Genomic DNA, 23,971 nt, shown 5'->3' with positions numbered 1-23,971 from the left:
CTGCGTGTTTGATAACTTGGAGTGATGATTGATAAGAAAAAGGTCCTCGGATTGTCTGCAATTCTGAATTTTAGTAAAAATTGGTTATAGTTTTTTCTTGTTGTGGGGGTAAAATTAGGAAACTGGAGTTACAATTTCAAGCCCTGCATTCCAAAAACTGAGTTCTGAGATGCTTCTGTGCTACAGGCGTGACTGCTTGCAGTGTGGACTCTGGGAGCTTACTCTGCCACCAACTGGAAGCATTTAGCCTGCCTCTGGGGAAAGGGGTGGAAAGAGACATTAAGTTAAACAATGAAATGTTAATCCAATCTCTCTGGAAAATGGGTTTCTTTGAAAATCACTCTTTGACTCATTATGCTTCTGCACTCAGACTCAGATTATGTCCAATGGATTCTTACCAACCCACAACAATCAACTGTGTCTTCAAAACACATTGGTCCTGATAAAGTGAAAAAATTTCTTAGAAGTGGGGATTCTCACTGTAGTGCACATTGAGAGATGTCACCAGAGATGAGAATGACATTGAGTCAGACACAGGTGCTGGAAAGGATCTGTTTTTTCACTTATTTTCAATGTAGCCCCAGACAGAAAAAGAGGCTAGCAAGCCGGGTGATGGTGCACACCTTTAGTCCCAGCACTCGGGGGGCAGAGGCAAGTGGATCTCTGTGAGTTTGAGGCCAGCCTGGTCTACAAGAGCTAGTTCCAGGACAACTAGGACTGTTACACAGAAAAACCTTGTCTCGAAAAAAAATACAAAAACAAAAAAAGAGGCTATCAAAGAACTTTAGCTCACTAGACTGTTGGAATGCATTTATTAAAACAATGTACTATAAGTCTCCCTTTTTTTTAATGCAATTGGAGATAGAACCTAGCGTTTCACATGAGCTAGAAAAGTTCGTCAATACTAAACTACACTCCCAGCATAAATTGATACAAGGAAACATGACCATAGTTTACTGGTAGCGAGCATTAGGTGTGCTGTGGTAGTGGGGCCTAACATCATGTAGTCATTGTTTATGAAAGAGGAACTGTTTCATGTATTTGTGAGGTACAGTAGCATTTCGGCATTTCTTTGATTTTGTTTGGTCCTGTGAAACAAGAAGTAAATCCAATTTACTGTAAGAGCATCTGTTCTTGGGGTCAGCTCTTGCTGTATTCTGTGAGTGGTTGTAGTTCATATTTTTATATTTGGCAATGCTATGAAGAGAAACCTTGGGTTTCCCACATGCTAAGCAAATGACCTACCTTTGAATCAGAGCTATAGCCCAAGAGTGGTTTTAAAGATGTGGGGCCTTGTTTGTTTTCTACTAAGAGACAGAATAGGGGTGGATTCAGGCAGGAGGGTGACTAGAGAAGAACTGGGAGGATTAGAGTGAGAAGAAAAACATCAGGATATATCATATGAGAAAAAAATCTATTTTCAATAAGAGAGAAAAATGTTCCTTTCAAAAATCACCTCATACACAAAAATGAGTGCAGGGATTTACAAGCTATATCTGGGATGCATTAGACAAATGACTATACGCAGGCACTCAAATAATTTTGACTAAATGAACAATTAAAGTACATGGATGGAGCCATTCCATCCTTGATCAGGCATGATCAAGCATATCTGATCAGGTATATCTGAGCAGTGATCAGGCATATCTGAAATTAAGATGTATATAAGATCAGTTTTTATGACCTTAGCTTTGAAATATTTTGTAAACTTCCAAAAGTCCAATTTCTCAGTAAAACCTAGGCCCATTCATGGCTCCTGAAGGCTTGTTCTCTCCCGCATTATTGCTTCCTAGAATCAAACTGAAAATGGAGTATGTGGCTAACATTGGACCTTTTTGGCTCCAGCATATGAGTGTTCTTGATTGTGCTTCTGCATTAGGTTGTCTGACCTATAATTTAGTTGTTAAAATAGGGATATTATTGGCATAGTGTCTTGGAATGTTTATTCAGATACTCACTGCTAACAATGTATATTTTATTCTTTCTAGAATTATCATGTGGTTTCATAGATGGAGACTGGAGGCCACTACAGAGAATTCCATCTATGCTTTAAGTTGTGTAGTAGAGCTTGTGTGATTGTGACTGTTCTTGTTGGCCAGTAGCACAAAGCGCATGTCTGTATTCTTGTAGCATATTTCTTCATAATGCTTTCTTATACATTTCCCCAGGTATGGCAGCAGCCAAACTTCTGCATGACTCTGGCCTCAGTGTGGTGGTTCTGGAAGCACGGGATCGTGTGGGAGGCAGGACTTACACAATTAGGGTAAGACACTAAGAATCAGAATGAGAAACATGGTCTGAATCATGAGTTGTGGTTTTTCTTTTTCTTTCCTTCTTTTTTGTTTCTGAGACAGGGTTTCCCTGTGTAATAATCCAGGCTGTCCTGAAACTCTCTTTGTAGACCAGGTTGGCCTCTAATTTACTGAGATCTGCCTGCCTCTGCCTCTCAAGTGCTGGAATTAAAAGCTTGCAGCACCACCGCCCACCCCTGAATTGTGATTTTAGACTTTTGTATTCCCTGAAAGTCTTGTTACTGACTTTCTAAAAGGGGGTAACATGACTCCAATAAGGTAATATTTTCCTTATAATGCTTCTCTTTTTCTTTATCATCATTATCATCATGAGTGCTAAGAATGTTCTTTCCAGGAACTTGCACATGCTAAGCACATGAGTTGCCTAAACTTCTCCTAATTTGTCGCTCTTTCAACTCTTCCTTCTCTATGTTTTAGTCTTCTTAGTTCATAATCGACATTGTAGAACTAGGATTAGAAAGGAGGAAAATGAAGAGGTAGACTGTAGTATAGCAGTAGCAAGAACACTATCAGAAGTCTGAACTTCCTAATCCTAATTTGGAGGCTCCTCTAGAACTAACACAGTCATTTCAACTATACAAACTAAATTTAGGGATGCATGGGGAGTATCATTTCAGTTACTTATTAATTTATTTATTTTATTTTGTTTTTAAACATCAAATCACAATTATGATACATTTATGGGGTACAACGTGATACATATACAATGTCGGTGATTAAATCAAACTCATTAACCATTATCTCACTCACTCGACATTTTTGTGGCAACATACTTGAAATCTACTCTTCGTTTTTTGAAACATACAATGCATTATTATCAACAAGGGCCACCTTCCTATGCACTACAGCTCAAAACTTGCTCCTCCTATCTAGCTGAAGCTTGTATGCTTTGGCCAGTTACTCCTCATTCCCTCCATCCCTAACATTCACACCCATGAAACCTCTAGTACACACCATAGTATTCTTTTTTTTCTTTTTTCTTTTTTTTCACCACCAGCCTCCCCTTTAATAAAACATGGAAGGTGTGTGACAGGATAAGGGAGGAGTGAAAATATGACCATTTAAATCCACAAAAAAAAAGAAAAAGAAAAAAAGAAACCAAACCCAAAACCAAAAACCCTCTGTACATGTCTAGCACCTGGTAGAGGGAGGCAGGCATGGCGCAGCAGGCCAGCCGGCCATATTTGTAGAGGATATTGTAGTGTCCAGGTCGGTAGAGAAGGTAGACCTTGGACACGGAGCCCTCAGGGAAGATGTGTGGATTGATGGTGCCACCCTCACCACGGTCCATGTACTCTACTTGAATGGACACGCTGAGGGCCTGGGCCAGGGCAATGATGTGGATATGGTCACTCTCCTTGCACATGGGTTCTACCTCCTGCTGGCAGAACTCCTTAACAGTCCGGCCACCCTCAATAAAGTGCTCAAAGAACTTGCTTTCCCACTGCAGGTAGCCCAAGGTGAGCAGCCGCAGGTAGATCACAAGGTAGTCTGAGGTGCTCTGGTCATTGAAGGAGGCCAACAGATCAGCTACCGAGGTCTGCTTCTCCACCTGCTCGATAAGGTCCATGAATGTGTTGTAGAAGTCCTCGATTGTGAACTCTGTGAAGCCCTGGGACACCAAGTCCTCTTTACTCTTGGCAGACACAGCCTTGAAACGCTGCAGCTCCTTGCTGTCATCCAGGAGTGCCTCCAAGTGGGAGAAGCCAAACGCTCAGTAGAAGCAGTTGCCATCGGGCCTGGTCTTTCGGATGTTGGAGTACTTTTGTGGAGGTCTTTGATCTTCCATTGATAGATGTTGTCATCCTCAGCGTACTCCTTGTACAGGACTGAGAGTTCCAGACACTCGGACACCAGAGGATTCTGCACAGCAATCTCTTGCTGAATTCAGTCCTGCTGAGCCATAATTGCTTCATCATAGGCCAGACAGTTAACACCTTCAGAGTCGCTGCCCAGCGGCTCCTGCTTCTTCACACACCATAGTATTCTTTACTTTTATGAGTTTAACTCTTTTTAGACATATAAGTAAGATTATATAACACTTATCTTTCTCTGATTTATTTCACTTAGCATAATGTTCAGCAGATGCATGTATATTGTGCTAAATGACAGAATTTTCCTGTTTGTAAAATGTGGATAGTGTTCCATTGTGTGTATCTATAGTATGTTGTATTTGTCCATAGAGAATAATATTCTTTTTACAGTGACAGATAACTCCTTTGGGGGAGCAGGGACTAGACATCAAACGATTAAATCAACACAGACAAGTCACGTCACTACTGATGTCACTCATAAGTTTCCAGTTTGGCTGAGGTGTAGTCGGAGATATTGGGCTCTATTGTGAGTGATGGGTTCTGACGTGTCTTGCATTTTCAGTGGTCAATTTTCTTTCAAATTAAAGATTGATTTAATAATTAAGTCATGTAATTCAGGCAAAGAAGAGTTGAGAACAGAACTCAGTTTTCCACAGATGCAAATCAAACAGATCTATAACCTGTTTGATGTTAATTGCTTATTTCAGAAGTGTTTATTTTAAAAATGTTATTTCAAACAGTCATCTTTTTTTTCTCATGAAACAACAGAATAAAAATGTTAAATATGTGGACCTTGGAGGATCTTATGTTGGACCAACCCAGAATCGTATCCTACGGTTGGCCAAGGAACTCGGATTGGAGACCTATAAAGTGAATGAAGTTGAGCGTCTGATCCACTATGTAAAGGTAAGCCTAAGACAGACATGGAAGGTTTCTTCATTATGATCAAAGATATATTGGGTGGCAATTCTAAATCTAGTTAGGAAAGCTGTTGACAAAATCATACTTCCATTTAGTAAACTATATTACAAATTCAGTAGAAAAATATTTATGATTTGCTTATTCAATATCTCTATTTAAATACCTGTGGCACTTGCATGTTATGTAAAAATTCGTTTATAGTTTTCAAATGTTTCCCTAGAATTTCTATTACAAACACTGTTTGTAATATAACTCCGCAAATATTTTGATATTTTTGCCATTGCATTCTACATGTCAGTTAAAGTTATTTTTCTCTGGAAATTGATGTAAAAGTAGCTTGATAGTCAAAGTCCATCCATGTCATGGAATCTCCACTGATTCCCCTCCCAAGATTTATCCGAATATGTTGTGTCTCTCTCTCTTTCCTAGGATCATTTGTGACTCATTGTCTTCTCCTCCATACCTATACTTATTCACCTCTCATGGCCTACAGGTCTCTTCTTCTTTTCCTCTGTGCCACCCAGGGTTAACATTTACCTCATCATATTAATTTCCTTGAGTTCATCAGAGAATCTGTGTGTATCACACATTGCTGAGGGTTTGAGGAATGGATCACTTTTGAAAAACAGAAATTCTGGCAGACAAAAGAGTCCCTGAGGTTTTCTCACTGACCACACCCTTCTGTGGATTCCAGTTCTCCCATCAGGACTCTTCCTGTCTCACACCTCCCTATTCCCCCATTTTTCCATAATCCTCACTTTATTCCCAAAGCCATTGATAATTTAGACTAAGCAAAGAGTCATCTATTCTAGGCATCACTGTGAAGTCCCATCACAGAAGAACTACTAGGTTTTATTTATAGTCTTTTTATTTAAAACGGTCTAATTATGTAGACAAGCCTTGACCTGGACTCAAGACTCATCTGTTTCTACTTCTAGAGTGTTGAGATTAAAACTGTGAGCCACTCCAACCGCTCTGGTAAAGTTTTTTATTATTATTATTTGTTTCATTTCTCTTTTCTTCAGTTGCTCCCGCAGGTGGAAGGAAGCCATAGAATCTTATTGCCACAGAAAAACATCACTCCCTTAGAAAAATGGAAGAAAGAGGAGCTAAGAGAGTAGCTTGGAAGTGGAGCATATGCTAAGCATGTATGATAGTATGTTTGCAAGCATTTGCTTAACATGTATGAAAGTCTAGGTTTTGTGGGAACATGCTAAGCATTTATGAAGCCCTAGGTGCAAGAGCGCTAGCTAAGCTTGTATGAGGAGACCCTAACTTTGGTCCCCGTGACCATCCAAAGTTAAATCAAAACAACAAAATGAAGAAACTACTAACAGTTTTTATTTGTATAACATTTTAATGGACTTATATTTGTGTGATATGATTAAGAAGCACAAGTAACAAGCCAGACATTATAAATCATTTAGTAATATAGATATGAAGCAGCTATTTGATTTGGCGTGAAGGAGTATAAAATGATTGCCCTTCAAAAGACCTTGTTTTATAAGCCTTTTCTTTTTTTCAATATGAGAGTCACCGAAAAGTGGTCATGGTGATAATGTGACTTGCTTACCAAGACTGTCCTCAGTAAACTTACTGTGTTAGCTTCTTTGATTTTTAAATTTGCTGTCAAATTGATCATTTAAGAAAATGTCTTCTTTATTCTGCCTACATGACTTGCAGTACTGAGTCATTGCAGCACCAAGATCTACTAGGTTTCTGCAGACAAAGGAGATGAACAGAGTGCACATTGGCTGTTCACTTTGCACTTTGCAGGTGTTCCTTGCCTCAGAGCTGTGTTTAGAAGGTTTTGTTTCATTCTGACAATCTTACAACTTAAGAAAAAATGCTTCCAATTATCAACAGTGGACATGATGCTGCCCTTAAATCATTTTTTTTACAGTGGATGCCGAATGTGCTTCTTTCTTAAACTATTCTATTAACCTGTGCTCAGTTAAGAAGATATAAATAATGAAGCACTGTCCGTGACTTAATACAGGGTGAATATATATGCCAATGTACTCTTTATAAAATTTAGAATGACTGTTGCTGTTTTTTGTTATTGCACAAGTAAAGCATGCCTGCTGTAAGAAATAGACAATATGAGTAGAGCAAAACATTTTACAAAGAAATCCTCCATTATCTTTTCTTGAAAATAAAATAACTCTCAAATATTCTATGGCTTCCTTGATTTTCATAGTCCAGGACTGCTGCTGTCTGACCTCTGCTGGAGGAAATGGGAAATATCTGTGAATTTTATAAAGTCACAAGCATATGCATAAATATGTGCTTGGTATAACAACTTTAGCTCTAATTAATTCTCACTAGTGTGAGCAAAACTGAGTCACCAATGACACTGGAGGTCTACAATATGGATGATGTGCCACAATGGGCTCTCAGTGGTTATGTCCACTGAAGGCCTTCATGCTAAGAAAATAATGAAGTCATTGGTCCCAAACTAAAACTTGTTCCCTATTTTGCATCATTCTTGTCCTTGGCTACATGACACTTTTCATATTTTTAACCCATAAAAAAGTTTCTGATTGGCTTGTCTATTTCTGAGATTCTTACAAGCACTTGATCTCCTCCTCCAAGCCAACCAGTGGTTCAGAACCTTGTCTCCTCTCTTAGGGAAGGCAACTTTGACAGTTTGAGCATTGGCCTCTATTACCTACTTTAATAATTATTGCCTCTGAGCACAAACTGCAGTTTATGGAAATATATAATATTTTTCCCTGTTTTTCTCTGTGGACTTTAATGCATTTCTTAACTGGAATCCTAAGATTATCCAGTAGTATGCTGTTTGCTGTGTCATCAGATCTTCTGAGTTAGCTTGTCAGAGGAATGTTTTCTTTGTTTTTAATTTCTTGCAAGAGTGTTAATGGAAGATTGTTTATGTTCTTGCTCTCTCCATAATAGGGACCCATAACCCCTGGTGTAATGAACAGGCTTATATAACATCTAGATCCATTTCTTCTAATCTGTGTGTAGCTATAGACCGGCATTCTTTTAGTGTTACTATAGATCTGTTTTAAGTTATTAAAATGTGATTTTGCCAAAGATAGCTTTGTGATAAAAGAAATAATAACAAAATTATGAGATCTAATGATCAGTGAGAAAATTGATCACTTCGGCTCAAATTTATATAATTTACAACATATTTTTACATACAGTATGCCATAATGAAGCCCATTATTTGTACAATTAATATATGCTAACAAAGATTAATAAAGTTAATGATGCAGCCATTAGTTTTTAGCAATTATTTTTAAGAATCTACTTATATTCTGGTGTTACATTCTTATGGTATCATTTAGAAGATAGCTTTCTAGATGGCTTGGAAATGACTATTTCCTTTTTAAAAGGAAAAAATTTAGTAGAACACTTTTTATGAAACTGCTGTATTTTGGGCTTTTGCCCCATCCTCTATCACTGTATATATGTTTTCACATGCATAAACAGGTGATTGTTTTGTTGTTTGGTTATTGTTCTTCTGAATTCCTACTTTGGAGATTTTGGAGACAATTCTGAGGCTATCAGTAAAGGAAATTTCTCTGTTTCAGAAGCTTACATATATATGAGAATTGAAACTAAATTTCAGTACGCATGAAACCACCTTAGGACTTAAGGCTCATCTAACAAGTGATTGGTTAATGCAAAGGTGTAAGGTGACTTAACACTGAAAGCAAAGCTTCATAGTGATACTTATTTCTAGCCTTCCATTATAAAGAGAAACTCAGCAAAAGGGCATTTCAGTCTTGACCTGCTTGCCTGTGGACAGAAGCAAAGTTGATTTTCAAAGTCCTTTCTGTGTTGTTATGGTCAGCTTCAGTTCTGCAGAAGCATGTGACTGAAGAGACATCTCACTATTGGATTATCGGTTTGTTGCTGTTACAATTGCTGTTGCCTAAACAAACTGGGGAGAGGGAACACTTGGCACCACTCCTCAGTCTTGTTGACAACTCTGAAGTCCACTACCTGGTGCACTGGGTGGTGGTGACTCCTGCCTTTAATCCCAGCACTTGGGAGGCAGAGGCAGGTGGATATCTGTGAGTTTGAGGCCAGCCTGGTCTACAGAGCGAGTTTCATGACAGCCAGAGTTACACAGAGAAACCCTGCCTTGAAAAAGTTAAAAAAAAAAGAAAAGAAAACCTGGTGCATGAAAATCACATAAAGACAGCGAGATCTCCTCCTGAAATAATTCGATTTCAGTGAACTCCCTCAATTGTCTCTTGGTATTGGAGTAGAAAATACTGAAAAATAAAGTATCCAAATGATAGTTGGATCTAACAAATGAAAATTATCCTGTTATGCAAGATGCCAAAGGAGAAAAGCAATTAATAGTTTTATGTAGCTGCAATGTGTATGAACCACAACAATGACCAGAATGGCAAGGTATCCCAAGAGGTACAATAATGACACTTACATTCTGAAGGTAAGCAACAGCTATCTAATTGGATTTAAGGCTTTGTCAATGGGGAATGAATGACTAATACCGTAAACTTAGCCACTACTCTTGACTGCTAACCCCATGGACTTAGCAGAGATCCTACTACTGCCATGGTCCTAAACCACTATAATTTCTAAGTGCATTCTAAACACTAATCCTTATGCCCACAGATATGTTTAGCTCCCTCCCCTCATCAAAGAAGTTTCTTTTTGCAACAAGTGAATACCATTGCAGAAACCTCAAACTGGTCAAAATGCAGAGATCAGCTAGCTGGGGGAGCCCGGGCCCAATTGATATATCAACAGCACAGTACTACTTACAGCTCAAGAAACATCATGGAAGAGGGGTGGAAAGATAAGATTCAGGGGACCAGGATGTCTGCCTTGAGATACAGAGAAGCTGTAGCCATGAAATCTCAACCGTATGATTGTCTAAAGGAGGTCTGAGAAGTGACAGTACCGATTGGCATGCTAATGTGGTTGGGGGAAATCTGGCAACTAGATGGAGAGGTACAGGCAGAGAAAACCTGCTGAGAAGCGGGAAGCAGTCTTCTCTTCTGGTAGGTTGTCAAATCCCAATCAAGCCGCTCCTTCAAACTTCCCATGAGAACATTAGTTCATAATCTTTGAAAATTGATGGTGTGGTAATTTTAAGGTTCCTAAACTTGACTGTTTGACCTCTAAAGCTATTCCACTGCCAAGAGTAAGTGCACTAACATATTAAGCAGATAATCCCTACCAATCTTTTCAGTATTTTCTGTGAGAACTTCAAGTAGCAAAGTACTTGGTCTGTTTTCCAAATTAGCCTAGCAACAGTTTTCTTTTTTATCCTCACTTTTGTTTGTATATTTTGATTGGAGACAAATTCTCATTATGCATCACAGACTGACCTCAAATTCACCATCTTCCTGCCTCAAGCACCTGGGCTGTTGGGATTATAGGTATGGACCACCAAATCCACCTTCCAGCAACAGTTCTTTCAGTGTTTTGCTGCTTTCTCTGCCTTTTAATCCAGTGGCCCCTGTTTCTGGCTATTTGAAAGTTTTGCCCTAGTGGTGCTCTATTTCAAAGTATTACCAATTGTGACAGGTAGAGAAGAGAGGACAGAAGGGAAAGAGGAGGAGAGAAGGGGAAGAGGGCAGAGAACTTGAAGGAACGGGATAGTCGAGATGGAGGAAGGACAGAGATGAGAGCAAGGAAAGAGATATTTTGATTGAGGGAGCCATTATGGGGCTTCCAAGAAACCTGGCACTGAGAAATTCCCAGGAATCCACAAGGATGACACCAGTTAAGACCCTAAGCAATGGAGGAGAGGGTGTCTGAACTGGTATTGTGTTACATGAAGAGGTCGGGCCTGCTTGTTTGTGGGTTTTTCCGTCCTCCCACCAGGTCCCCACAATTGTTCAGTCCCAAAGTAAAATCGCACACAGATCTCTGTAAGTAATAAAGCTGATTGGCCCATTAGGTCAGGCTTCTTACTGGCTAACTCTCACATCTTCATTAATCCATTTTTCTGATCTATGTTAGCCATGTCTCAGTACCTTTTTCAGTGGGGCAGTTCACATCCTGCTGCTTCGGTGATCTGGGCAGGAGTGGGAAGAATCAACTTCCTCCTCCCCAGAATTCTCCTGCTCTCTTTGCATCATTTCCACTTCCTGTCTGGTTTTCCTGCCTACATCTCCTGCCTGGCCAATCAGCATTTATTTAAAACATGATTGACAGAATACAAACAATTCTCCCGCACCTGTCTTGCCCTGTAGTCAGATTGATGAATATGTTAAAGGTCACCATAGAACCTTCATCCAGCAACTGATGGAGACAGAGGCAGAGATCCACTGCAGAGCACTGGGCTGAGCTCCCAAAATCCAGTTGAAGAGTGGGAAGAGGGAGAATATAAGCAAAGAGGTCAAGACCATGATGGGGACACCCACTGAAACAGTTTACCTGAGCTAATGGGAGCTCACCAACTCCAGCCAGACAGGGAAGGAACCAGCAGAGAACCAAATTAGACCCTCTGTGGGTAACAGTTGTATGGCTGGGGCAGACTGCGGAACCACTAGCAGTGGCACCAGGATTTATCCCTACTGCTGGTACTGGGTTTTTGACAACCCATCCTCTTTGGATGGATACCTGGCTCTGCCTAGATATAGTAGGGAGAGCCTTGGACCAGGAAAAGCCAAACTGTGGTGAGATTGGTGTTAATACATTCAATAAACTTAAATATGAAGAAAGACAATAATTGACTATTATAACCCAGAACATAATTGGCATTAAAAGCCTTAATATTGTTTTTTTAAAAAAATGTGTGGTTAACAGTCAGAAAAGCAGGAAGGTGAGAAGAAAAATGCCCTTAATCTTTCATAAGATATCCGAGTACACCATAAAAACAAACATTGAAGTCTCTCAGTGAATTCCATGATCTTTTTACTTAATCCTTCTGTGGAAATTATAAAATATGTCTTAGGTTCATCCCCTCCTTTGGTTTAGTTCAGTTTTTGCCTCTTCTTTTAAGTTCAAAGGCTTGTATGTCATTTAAGGTTGTAACCTTAAATGTAACCTTAAATGGAATTTAATTCTCAAGTTAATTATGTGTCCTTTCTTTCCTGCCTTTTTCCTTTCTTCATTTTGTGTTTCATTTCTCTCCCTTAATCACACATTTGTCTATCTTGATATAGCAATCATCTATCTATTCCCTTACCCATATTTCTATTTTGTAGAGACTTGTAAAGAGGCCTATAGTGCCATACACTGAATTGTACAGTGTTTTTCAAACATAAATCTTGCTATATGAGGGGATATGTTCCTTTCTTTTTGTATCACTTATTTTTTTAACAAAGACCTCCTGTCATGTTTATTTTTAAAAGTATATTAGACACACAAGCATTAGTGAGCTCAAGACTTGTGATAAGAAGTTGGGCTGCTGTTTCCAGCAGAGCTTTGTGCCTCTCTACTGTCTAGGCAGTAGCCTCTTGGTTTACATAGCCATTAACAATAACCAAACTACTTCTAACCAGACTTAGTGCTTACATAGTCTTGATCCCAAAGCATCTGCTTTAAAGCAGAATCCCAAAGGCTCTTATCTTGCTATTACTAAACTACAGATTTTTCCCAATCTCTCTGTCTCTCTCTCTCTCTCTCTCTCTCTCTCTCTCTCTCTCTCTCTCTCTCTCTCTCTCATGTGTTTTCTCCCCTTGATGTTGTCACCATCATTAATTCCCACAAATGAACTTCTGTGTCACCTTGCTATGTTATTTGCGCTTTCGTGCCATTATTTTTCCATCTGAAAAGATATAATACTACTAGATTTTAAAGAGAACTCATTTTGAGAGAAAACACTAAGTAATACTGTCACTATCAAAGCTACTGTGATACCCTGAAGATTTCATGAACATTTTAATATGTAGGATAATTTGGTTTGCTTTGGAAAATTCACTTTTTAAAATATTTATTTTCTAAATGTGTGTGCATGTTTGTGCACATGTGTGTGAATGCAGATATCCAGAGACTCCAGAAGAGGACATCAAATCCTCCGGAGTTACCAGTGGTTGTCAGCTGTCTATTTAAGGTGTTGAAAACTAAACTATTCTGCGAGAGCAATGTTATCTTAACTTCTGAGTTATCTATCCAGCCTGGAAAATACACTTTTCTAATTCTTGACATCAAGTATGAGACTCCAGGTAGAACCAAGATTTTCAAATTCCTTTTGGAAGTAAAACAGGCCCGAAAAATATTTTTGTAAGCTTCTTGGATGCTGAACTAGGAGTTGATGCTTTAAATTCAGTCTTCCTTCCTCTATTTGTTTCTTGAGCTATGAGTAGTCTAGGAGATCAGCATTTGGCTGCAGGTAAACTCACATGCCCAGGCTAAAGTGATCATAGAAAAGAAACAAAATGCCTTTTCTGGTTGTGCTTAACTTCTAAATTTCTTTCCATTTTGCTCTAATTTCTTTAGATTAGAATAGAATTTAGTTAGGATTACCTAAGTTGAAAACCTTTCGTGAGGTTGCCAGGGCCAGTCATTGCCAATATTCTTATTCTTATGGAGCTGAGTTCAGGGTACTGAAATACATTCATTTCACTTTCTTTTTGTCATATATATAATTTGAAGTCTCATTTCAAATAGCTCAAAACTGTCTTGTCCAGTCTAAATAAAATCTATTCATATAAGCAATTTTAAGTTTCCTAGAAGTCACAATAACAGATGAAAAGGAAAGGTGAAGTAGATTTTAATAATACATCTTACATGAGGCTGGAGAAGTGGTTTAGTGGTTAAGAGCACTGGCTGCTCTTCCAGAGGACCCTGGTTCGATTTTCAGCACCTACATGGTGGCTCACAGCTATCTGTAGCTCTCTTTCCATGGGATCTGAATCATTCTTCTTGTGTCTGTCAACACCAGGCAAGAGTGTGGTAGAAAGACATATATGAAGGCAAAATGCCAGTAAACGTACAATTTTTATTTTTTTTAATTTTTGAGATACAATTACAACATTTATGCCTTCTCTTTACTTCCTTCAAACCCTTCCATAAGTCCGCACTACTCTCCATCAAACTCATGGTCTCTTTTCCACTAACTGTTATTGCACTAAGTATTAAAAATAATAGTACATCTTATTGCATCAAGTATATCTAAAATATATCTAGTTATAATCTCAGCCTTTTAATGTAATCAATATAAATCATCATTAATGCTACATTTTGCATTCTATTTTGTAACAACTTTTGTAAAAAAAACAATGTTTAGTCAGTTTATAATACGTACTATTTGAATTAATCACACACCACATGCTCATCACGTGTCTAGTGGGTACTGAATTAGAAAACTGATGCCTTAAGGGTTTAGTGAAGTCTACTTTTTTATTTTTTTTCGAGACAGAGTTTCTCTGTAGCTTTGGGGCCTGTCCTGGAACTAGCTCTTGTAGACCAGGCTGGCCTTGACCTCACAGAGATCCGCCTGCCTCTACCTCCCGAGTGCTGGGTTTAAAGGCCTGCGCCGCGACTGCTCGGCCCACGTATTTTTTAAAAAACATTCCTAATCCATCTTTAAAAATTAAAGAATCACTATAAATCCTAGTTCTCAGAACATAGGTCTTCTATTACATCACAAATTAACTTATGCTGCAGCTGCAAACTTCTGGCATCACAATAAAAATCTCGGAAGTAAATCAAAATGAAATTCCTTGTATTTCTGTTGCTTCCTAAGGGCAGATTAGCATCCATTCACTTTGAAAATACTCTCCTTTATGTATGTATATGTTATAGCATGTCCCTATGACTTTGGTGCATGTAAGTAAGTTGGAACTTAATGAAGGTGAAGTAACCAGAAAGACAGCTGTAAATGAAGTTATTGACTAGTTCCCCAAATCTTGAAGGGCTCAAGAAATTGAAGAGAAAACCTTTATGGTGAGCGTAAATAGCTTTCACATAGGGTCAATATCTTAATGTGTGTGATAGTTTGTTCCTGACTGTGACCAACTCAGGAGAAAACATAACATACCCAAAGTGCTATCCATGGTGATTGTCTTAAATATGGCCTGGGAGAAGGCCAATAAGCAAAGAGTTTTAGAGAAGGTGGGGCTCTTGTCACTTTCTCCCACAGCTGTTGCTTGCACAGTCCTGAGTGAAACTGCTGCACAGAGACATAGGTGTGTGTACTGCTGACCTTCACTGCTTCCTCCTTTTTGAAGTTGGCAAATGTTAAGGGCAGATGTTCAGGACACTTTCTTGCCATGTGCAAACTAGAAAAAAAAGCACAATTCCTAGCCACCTGTAATACAGGCTACTGAGTAAAAGAAATGTGTATTTAACAGTTGGTAAAGAGTCAGTTCAAAATTGAATTTAATACACACAAACTGATGTATTTTGAGGTTTTACTATTTGTAATGCACCATTCTAAGCATTGCATATGCCTTAAATCACTAATATTTAAAAATCTTATGGTTATTATCAACCATCCTTTCCAATGAGGGTGTTGAGGCACAAAACATTTATGTGATCTAGTTCAGATCTCCAAGCTTAGATAAGTGCTAGAATAGAGATTCAACCAGGATATTACAGAGCTCAGGACCTTTGTCCCCTAAGGCTTCATGTATTAGAGACTTAGTCTCCAGTTGTGTCACGTCAAGAGATGGTGGGACCTTTAAGGGATTATGCCTAGTACAAAACTTATCATTAAGCTATGGGAAAGCTTCTTTTTGAAGCGATTACAGTAGTTCTCATGGGAACCTGTTTAGTTCTCTTTGAATACTGGTTGCTCTAAAAGAGCAGCACTGGGGCCAGAGAGTTTGCTCAGCAAGTAATGCCAAGCCTGACCGTGTGAGTTCCCTCTCCATGACAAACAAGGTAGAAGGAGTAAAACTGCTCCTGCAAATTGACCTCTGCAGACCTGCCATTGGGCTCCTGTGTGTGTGCACACGCGCATGAGAAAACATCACAATATTCCTGACTATTCAAAACCATATGATAAACCAAACTCTTTTTATTCATAAAATACCCTCAAGTATTTTATTACAGCGACAGAAAAACAAACTAACACAATATTAAGCCACTACATTCCATACCTAGTCCAGGAATTTAGTATTAAAGCTGCTCATTCCATTGAGACTGCTGGTACTCTGTGTCAGATGAGATAAACATAGGAGTAGATAGATATACATGTATCATACGTTTCTGTTTCTATTACATAGTATAAACACACAGTTAGAGGTTAGAGGAAGGATTGTTTTATATATATTGTTGTTCGTCAGAAGAGAGTTGATAGAAGCATATATTTAAGAGAGACCTATGTGAAGAAGGTGTTTTGGCTGTTGAAGAGTGCCACTGTGATACTGAATGGCACTGAGTCTTTGGAATAGGGAGGGTGTAGGTCCATCTAAGGTCAGGGTAGCTATGCTGCTTCTATTTTGGGGATCATATATTTTTCCCTGCTTAGTTCCAGGCCTTTTATCCAGAGTCCTGTTGACATCTTGTCTATGTATCCAGGCTGGACTAAAGTTTCTTGACTATGGAGCTCTGAAAGAAAAACCAGTTAAAAAAGAATAAAATGATTAAATTAAATATTTATCATAACCTTAAACTGCCTAAATGTTGTATGTGTTCCTATCAACTTGCGGTCTATGCTCCATTCTAGCCACTCTTGATGTTATCTTTAAACAGGATTTTGTAGGGTTGTGCAGTCTGACCTCCAAATTCATAATCCCCTTGCTTTAATCTGGGATTGCAGGCAAGGACTACTGTTTCTAGCCTGTCATTGTAGTTAAGTTGTGGCTTTAAATTTTATTCTATTATTCACTCAGTTTTGAAAGATTAATGTTTATTTATCTATTCATTTTGGATTTTTGAGACAAAATTTTCTGGAATTCACTATCTATACCAGGCTGATCTCAGACTCGTAGATTTTGTCAATGCTGGGTTAAGGACATTCACCACCAGCAAAAGATTAATATTTATCTTTAATTATGTGTGTGTAGGTGTGTACATGTGTATATGTGTATGCATATGAGTACAAGTGCTCATGAAAACCAGAAAAGAGTGTTGGATCCACTAGAGCTGGGGTTCTAGACAATTGTGAGTCATCCAGGGTTGATGCTGAAAACCAAACTTCGGTGCTTTGTGAGATTAGCATGTGCTCTTAACTGCTGATCCAAATCTCTGGCCACTATTTATTCATTTTAAACACAGAGTTTTACTAAATAGCCCAGGATGGCATTTAATTTGATATGTAGCCCATAGTGGTCCCAGATTTATAATCTCTTGCCTCATCCTACAAGTGTTGAGATTAAGGTGTGCAACACCATGTCCAGTTTCACTCTGCCTTCTTGTGTGCCGGTATATTCCCATCTCCTTGATTTTGAACTCTGAAGCTGAGTAAAGGAGGCTGTCCATTCTTGGTCCTATGGAGGAGGATATGACAGTCCCATGCCCCTTCTCTTTGAATCTAGGAGGACTCTGTTACTGCTAGAAGGTCCTGACAAAAATCATACTGTTCCAATTTGGGCACAAGCCTTAGAAAAGTGGAAGATTCCACTTCTCTCCAGAATACTCACTCTTAGAGCTTTGAGTTATGTAGATCATGAGAAAAATCCAAATAGTCTGAAGGTGCCAAGCTAGGGAGGCTTCATGTATGCATCCTAATTATCTGTTCTAGTTGAACACAGCCTTTGAGTTTTCCCTATCATGGTACTAGAGTTAGGAATGAAGCTATCCTGTATGCCCAAGCTGAGCCAGCATTCAAAAGACTCTAGCCACACAACTATCTGACTCAGCTTCATGAGCAACAACCAGACAGCTGTGCCCAGTTAACCCACATAGAAATTGGGAGAAATAATTAAATTGATGTTGTAAAGCCAGTTAATTGTGGAGTTATTTCTCTAAGCAGAAATGGATTACCCAATGTGCTTGTTACTTCCTCCACTTGGAAAGGCATTCCCTGGTGATCCTAAGGAGGATCCCCTTCTAGCTCAGCTTGTATTTTCTATCTTCAAATTATCCCTTGAGGATATATATTATATATAAGTTTCCACCACAGGTCCAGGTGTTGAAGGCTTGATGCCCAATTGATGATACTATTTTGGCAGGTAGTGGAAAACTTAGGAGGTGGAGTCTAGGGGAAGGAAGCAGTTCTCTAGGGGTGTACTATAGAAAGATAAACTTTGCCATCCCACCCCCAACTTCTAGACAACATAGGATGAACAGTTTTCTTTTATAATGATGCTCTGCCTCACCACAAGCCAAGAAGCAATGGAGTCAGCCATGGACTAAAACCTCTGAAACTGTGAGCCAAAACCGTCTTTCCACCTTCAAACAGTTTCTGGTGTTTGCCACAGTGACAAAAAGCTGACTAACATGTCCTTTCTGCTTTATTGTTTTATAATTAAGTGGCATTTATAAAATCTTGAAATAGGTACAGGAGAGATGTCTCCTCTATTAGTAGTGTTCTCAACACTTGCAGACGACTTGGTTAGGTTCTGAGTCATAACTACCTGTATTTCTAGTTTCAAAGGATCTCTCACCCTCTTCTGGCTTCTATGGGCACTGCATGAACATGGAGCATGCACATAAATAAAAAAGTAGATAAGACTAAAATCAGACAAAATCTGAAGATAAATATATATATATGTGTGTGTGTGTATACATACATATAAATATATATGCATGTGAATACACATACACACATATGTGTGTGTATATATATATATATATATATGTATATACACACATACATACACAAATACACATATTTGTCTCTCATCTGTTCTCTCCTGGTACAAGTTCCAGTAGGCAAGAACCAAATGTGTGTGTGTTTCCACATAAATATTTATCCCTTTTTTAAAGAAAAATATTAATTTATATTTGTCTAGAGAGATGCATATATGTATATATGGGTGTACATACCACAGTATGTATGTGGAGATAAGAGGATGTTGCCGAAGTCAGTTCTTTCTATCCATCATTGGCCCCGGAAATCAAACTTAGGTCACCATGACTAATAAACAAGTGCCTTTACCCACTAAACTTAACCACCCTTTACATGCTTAAACATTTATTTCATGCCTAATAAACAAGTGCCTTTATCCACTAAACTTAACCACCCTTTACATGCTTAAACATTTATTTCATGCCTAATAAACAAGTGCCTTTACCCACTAAACTTAACCACCTTTTACATGCTTAAACATTTATTTCATTATTATTTTTTGAGAGTTGTAACATGAGGGGAGCCTACTTGTTTGGGGGTTTCTTTACCTCCCTGCCCCCCAGCTGTTTAGTCCCAGAGAAAAATCACACATAGATCTCTATAAGCTATAATGCTGATTGGCCCATTAGGTCAGGCTTCTTATTAGCTAATGCTCACATCTTGATTAACCCATTTTTCTGATCTATGTTTGCCATGTGGCTCAGTACCTTTTTCATCTGGCAGTTCATATCCTGCTGCTTCAGTGATCTGGGCAGGAGTGGGAGGAATCAACTTCCTCCTCTCTCCTGCTCTCCTGGCATCATTTCCACTTCCTGTCTGGTTTTCCCACCTACACCTCCTGCCTGGCCAATCAGTGTTTATTTAAGACATGATTGACAGAATACAGACAATTTTCCTGCACCACTTCTCCCTCTTTTTTTAAAAAGAAAAACAAAGGAAAATATCCATAGTCCATTTTTGGGAATCTGGGCATAGTATTCCAGACTACTTCCAGCTGTTTGGGGGCGCTAGGTTCTTATGGGAACCTAAAGAAAATTTAGAGTTATGATCAAGTCCTGACTGAAGTATCCTGTGAGTCTTGATCATCTCAGGCAGCAGTCTTGAACCTGTTCTGGATGAAGAACTCAGACATCTGGGCCATCTATTCCTGTCGGAGATTTTTCAGGTGGCCTCCCTTGGTCAAAGATGATTTTTCTTAACTCAGAATGAATCCACAGCCTCTCATTTTCTGTGGAAACAAAAGCAAAATCTCCTCTCCAAAGTAACATACCTTTTGACTTTAATTTTGAAGCCAAGGCATTTTCAAAATACCTATCTTGGATTAATTCTGCAGCATTTATAAGCAAATATTTTTTAGCAGCTGTTGCTCCTTCCACAGCACTTAAACAATTCAAAGAGAGCACAATAACAAACAGTATCAAGATTCTCTGTATATTTTCCATCTTTATGCGGCTTTATTTTAACCTCTATTTCTTTTATTTTTACTTTTAACTTTTGGCTTTTTGAGACAGGGTCTCTGCATATCTTTTTCCTAGAACTCCCTCTGTAGGCCAGGCTATCTTTGAACTCCCAGAGATCCATCTGTCTCTGCCTCCCAGGCTACTCATTCTTTTTTTTTTCCTCTGAGAACTTTAACCTTTAGCCTGTATATATTTTTAACACACTGTAAACCATTTAGAGGTTTTTTACTCTTTGATTCTCTCTTTACTGTATATATCTCTTTTTCTGACCACATGGGTCTTTAATTTGCCAAGGAATATGGAGAAAACAACACTCAAAAGCTCTTAAGGCATTTCAAGGTCCTTGTCAGGAAGTAAGCTGCAACAGAGAATTTTACACAAGACTACTGTATTTGTATAACTTCCACCACATTCTCCCCCTCAAACTCTTCCCATGACCCCACTCCTTCAGGCTCTTTTCTTTAATTATTGTTGTTGTTGTTGTGTGTATACACATGTGTATACAAAAATAGAACCTGCTGAATATCTTTAATGTTCTTCCTATGTGCATATCTTTATAGCTGACCACTTAGAATTGGATAAGTTATCAGATCAGATCTTGTCCCTGGAAAGAATGTTCCTCCCTCTTTTAGCAACCATTGATTGTCTGTAGCTCTTCATTTAGGAATGAGACATTCTGAGATTCCCTCCATACATTTTGACATATCAACTGATGTTATCACTATGCAGGTTGTATTTAGGCAACCGTGTTGTTAAGATTTTTTATGTATTTGTCCTTATGTATATTTTTATTATATGCATTTCCTTATATATTTCATGCAAATATTATCATTATTATTTCATCCATTGCTATACCTCCAGGGTTTTCACCAGAACATGATACTTAGTAGGATATAAGTAATTGATTCTTGCACAAATAGTAGAAAGAATGTGTCTCTGTCTTTCTGTAAGCCTGTTCCTTTCAGAACATGTTTAGGCAGATCTTAATTTGGCATTGCTCTTGGAGACAATTGCAATATTCAAGTCACAAAAAGTCTAGTACTACAAGATGTCAAAGAACTATAAAGGTTGTTTAGTTTAACATTTAGGCTACAGTTTCCCTCCAAATCTCACAAGTGAATGCTATCCTCTTCCTGCACATTAAGTGATAAATGAATTACAAATACTCGGATGAGCAAAATATGTCAAACCATCTATCCTCATGGAGTTTTTCTGTTAACAAGAAAAGGCATGCAAGTAACCAAAAAATACATAAAAATTATTTGAAGGCATTAAAATATGCACATAGTGGTGATGTGCCTAGCATATTCAAGACCCTAAATTCTAATCCTATCACTTTAGAAAGAAAAAACTTAAGTGTAGAATAAAAAATTGTATAAAATATGAACATTCATAACTTAATGTAGATGTACCAAAAACTCACATTTGTTTAAAGAGTTTTTTTAAAAGTTGCCACTTAATTTGATAACTCTTAACTCTTATGAGCCTTTGAGTTGATCTTTCAAGTGTATTTTGGAGTTAAAATTCAGTTATGCATCAAGTTGCTGAATTATGCAAAAGACCTTGGCTTTGATTTCATTATTTTCCCATTGCAACAACAATTAAAATTTCTAATAAGAATTTGAATTTTCAACCAGATGTTATAAATGCCTATAAATATGCATAAGATGATACCATATCAAGAGTAACATGTAGTGAAAAAAACATGTATAAAAGGTTTGCATATATGTGTGTGCACTCATGCACACCCAGGCATTCTATATGAGTTAGAAGGCAGCAGAGACTGAAGAGAATGGTTAGGGGGGAGGGGAATGTGATGCTCAGTAGGGAATGCAGAGAGAACCTCACCAAGTTGTTAACATTTCAAACAAACCTCAAAGAGGCAAAAGAAGAAAACGTGGTTGTCTGGACTAAAATATTCCAGCCAGAGGGGATGAATGACAAATTCGAAGCCTGGAAGCTGTCATGTGACAGATGTTTGGGGAGAGTAAGAAACCTGTGTACTCAGAGAAGAGAAGTTAAGAAAGAGTTGAGAAAAAGAAACAAGATGAGTTAATCCTAGAAGGAAATGGTATTGAATCTATCTCAAATTCAACTGCTTTGATTTGGCAAGCCACAACAGTTTTTTTTTTTTTAAAAAAAAAAATAAATAAGAACTTCAGGCAAAAAAAAGAAGCAATTGCTTGCTTTTAAACCATTCTCAAGCAAAGCAAAACAAAACAAAAAATCTAGCTGCCATCTGTAGGATTTGCATGATATAAATATTTCATTGACAATGTCAAGCTTTGGACCTTTGACAGAACAGAGTTGTTAGGCACAGTATGCACAGGTTCTAGCACTTTGATGTGAGGTCTGAGAGTTGTCAGACCTGGATGATGGAGGATCCAGTGAGTAGGTAATTACATTTATCATGATGACCCATGGGGGTTGATACTAGAATACTTATAGTATTCAATACAATAGTACAATTAAACTAGTTATAGGATATTTACATTGTATTAACCACTAAAGTCATGTAAGGAAAGTATATTGTTGACCTTTGGCATATGCAGGGAATCAATTATAGAATGATCTTCCTATATGAATATCATAATCCACTGATTCCCAAGTCCCTAAAACAGATTGTATATAATGTACTTACATCCTCTTGCATGCTTTAAACAATCTCTAGATGATGTAGAATACTTTATCAGTATAAATAGTATACAAATTACTTATACTGAATTATGACAAGAAAGAAAACCTTATTTCTAATTCAGTACAGATGTGATTTTAAAATGCTCACCTCTGTGATTGACACCCTCAACACAGATTTGAAACTTGCATACATAGAGAGTTGACTACATTACTTAAAACCTTTGGCCTGTATGGTGGGTGGTGTGGGAAGCATCTCAAAGGGTTGAAGGATAGAAGTAATGCGATCTGACTCTCATTTTCTTTCTTCTTTCTGAGACAGGGTTTCTGTGTGTATGTAGTTCTGGTTACCTTAAAATTCTCTATGTAGATCAAGCTGGCCTTGAACTCGCAGAACTCTGTCTGCCTCTTCCTCATAAGTGCTGGAATTGCAGGTGTATACCACTACACCTGGCTAACTTTTGTTTCCAAAGCAAAATTTTACAGCAGTTCCTACAGGTGCCAGTAAATTCTCTGTGCTTCTGTATCTGTTGAACACATGTACATGTTTACATATATCTTTTTCATGGGTGTTGAATTCCACCCGCCACCATTCAGTTCTTTCCTTTGGACATATATAGAATAGGAATACATATTCTTTCCTTCAAAGAGCTTGTCCTCTTTCTTCATGAAGGAATTTAAGCAATAAGCAACTGAAATATGAATGCCTTATATTTCAATGGGGATTGAACCTTTGAGTTTCTCATACATGTGAAATTCAGCATGGTTAAGAAATTTGCATCATTACAATTGGTTTTCTTATTTCCTCTCATTCACTGGTAATGAAAGGAGTCTGGGGATCCCGCTCTGTTCTCCTTCTCTGAAGCTGTACAAATTGATGTCTTTACCTGTGTTAGTTGGGATTATTGACTAATTGCTGTGATGAAACCCCATGGCCAAAGAAAGTTGGGAAGGCAAGAATTTATTTGGTTTACACTTATACTTTCACTTCACCACTGAAGAAGTCAGGACAGGAACATGAACAGGCCAAGAACCTGGATGCAGGAGCTGGTGCAGAGGCCATGAAGGGGTATTCTTTACTGACTTGTACATGCATCTTGGCTTGCTAAGCCTGGTTTTTTATAGAACTCGGTACCACTAACCCATGGTGACACCACCCACAATTGGCTGAGCCCTCCTTCATGAATC

General features: G+C 38.3%; 1 protein-coding gene and 1 pseudogene across 2 annotated transcripts in view; one reads left to right on the top strand and one right to left on the bottom strand.

The window, feature by feature from the left end:
- Maob (monoamine oxidase B) overlaps window positions 1-23,971 on the top strand; it is a 102,545-nt gene that overhangs the window by 40,492 nt on the left and 38,082 nt on the right. For both annotated transcript variants that reach the window (XM_048461358.3, XM_048461359.3), the window contains exons 2-3: window positions 2,169-2,263; window positions 4,895-5,032. In XM_048461358.3, coding sequence (XP_048317315.1) covers window positions 2,169-2,263; window positions 4,895-5,032 — 233 coding nt within the window. The remainder of the gene's footprint in view (window positions 1-2,168; window positions 2,264-4,894; window positions 5,033-23,971) is intronic.
- Window positions 2,688-4,682, bottom strand: LOC125417839 (ubiquitin thioesterase OTUB1 pseudogene; annotated as a pseudogene).

The sequence above is a fragment of the Myodes glareolus genome, chromosome X (genome assembly GCF_982192425.1).
Source record: "Myodes glareolus chromosome X, mMyoGla1.1, whole genome shotgun sequence".
NCBI lineage: Eukaryota > Metazoa > Chordata > Mammalia > Rodentia > Cricetidae > Myodes > Myodes glareolus.
This window is presented reverse-complemented; position numbering and strand designations above follow the sequence as displayed.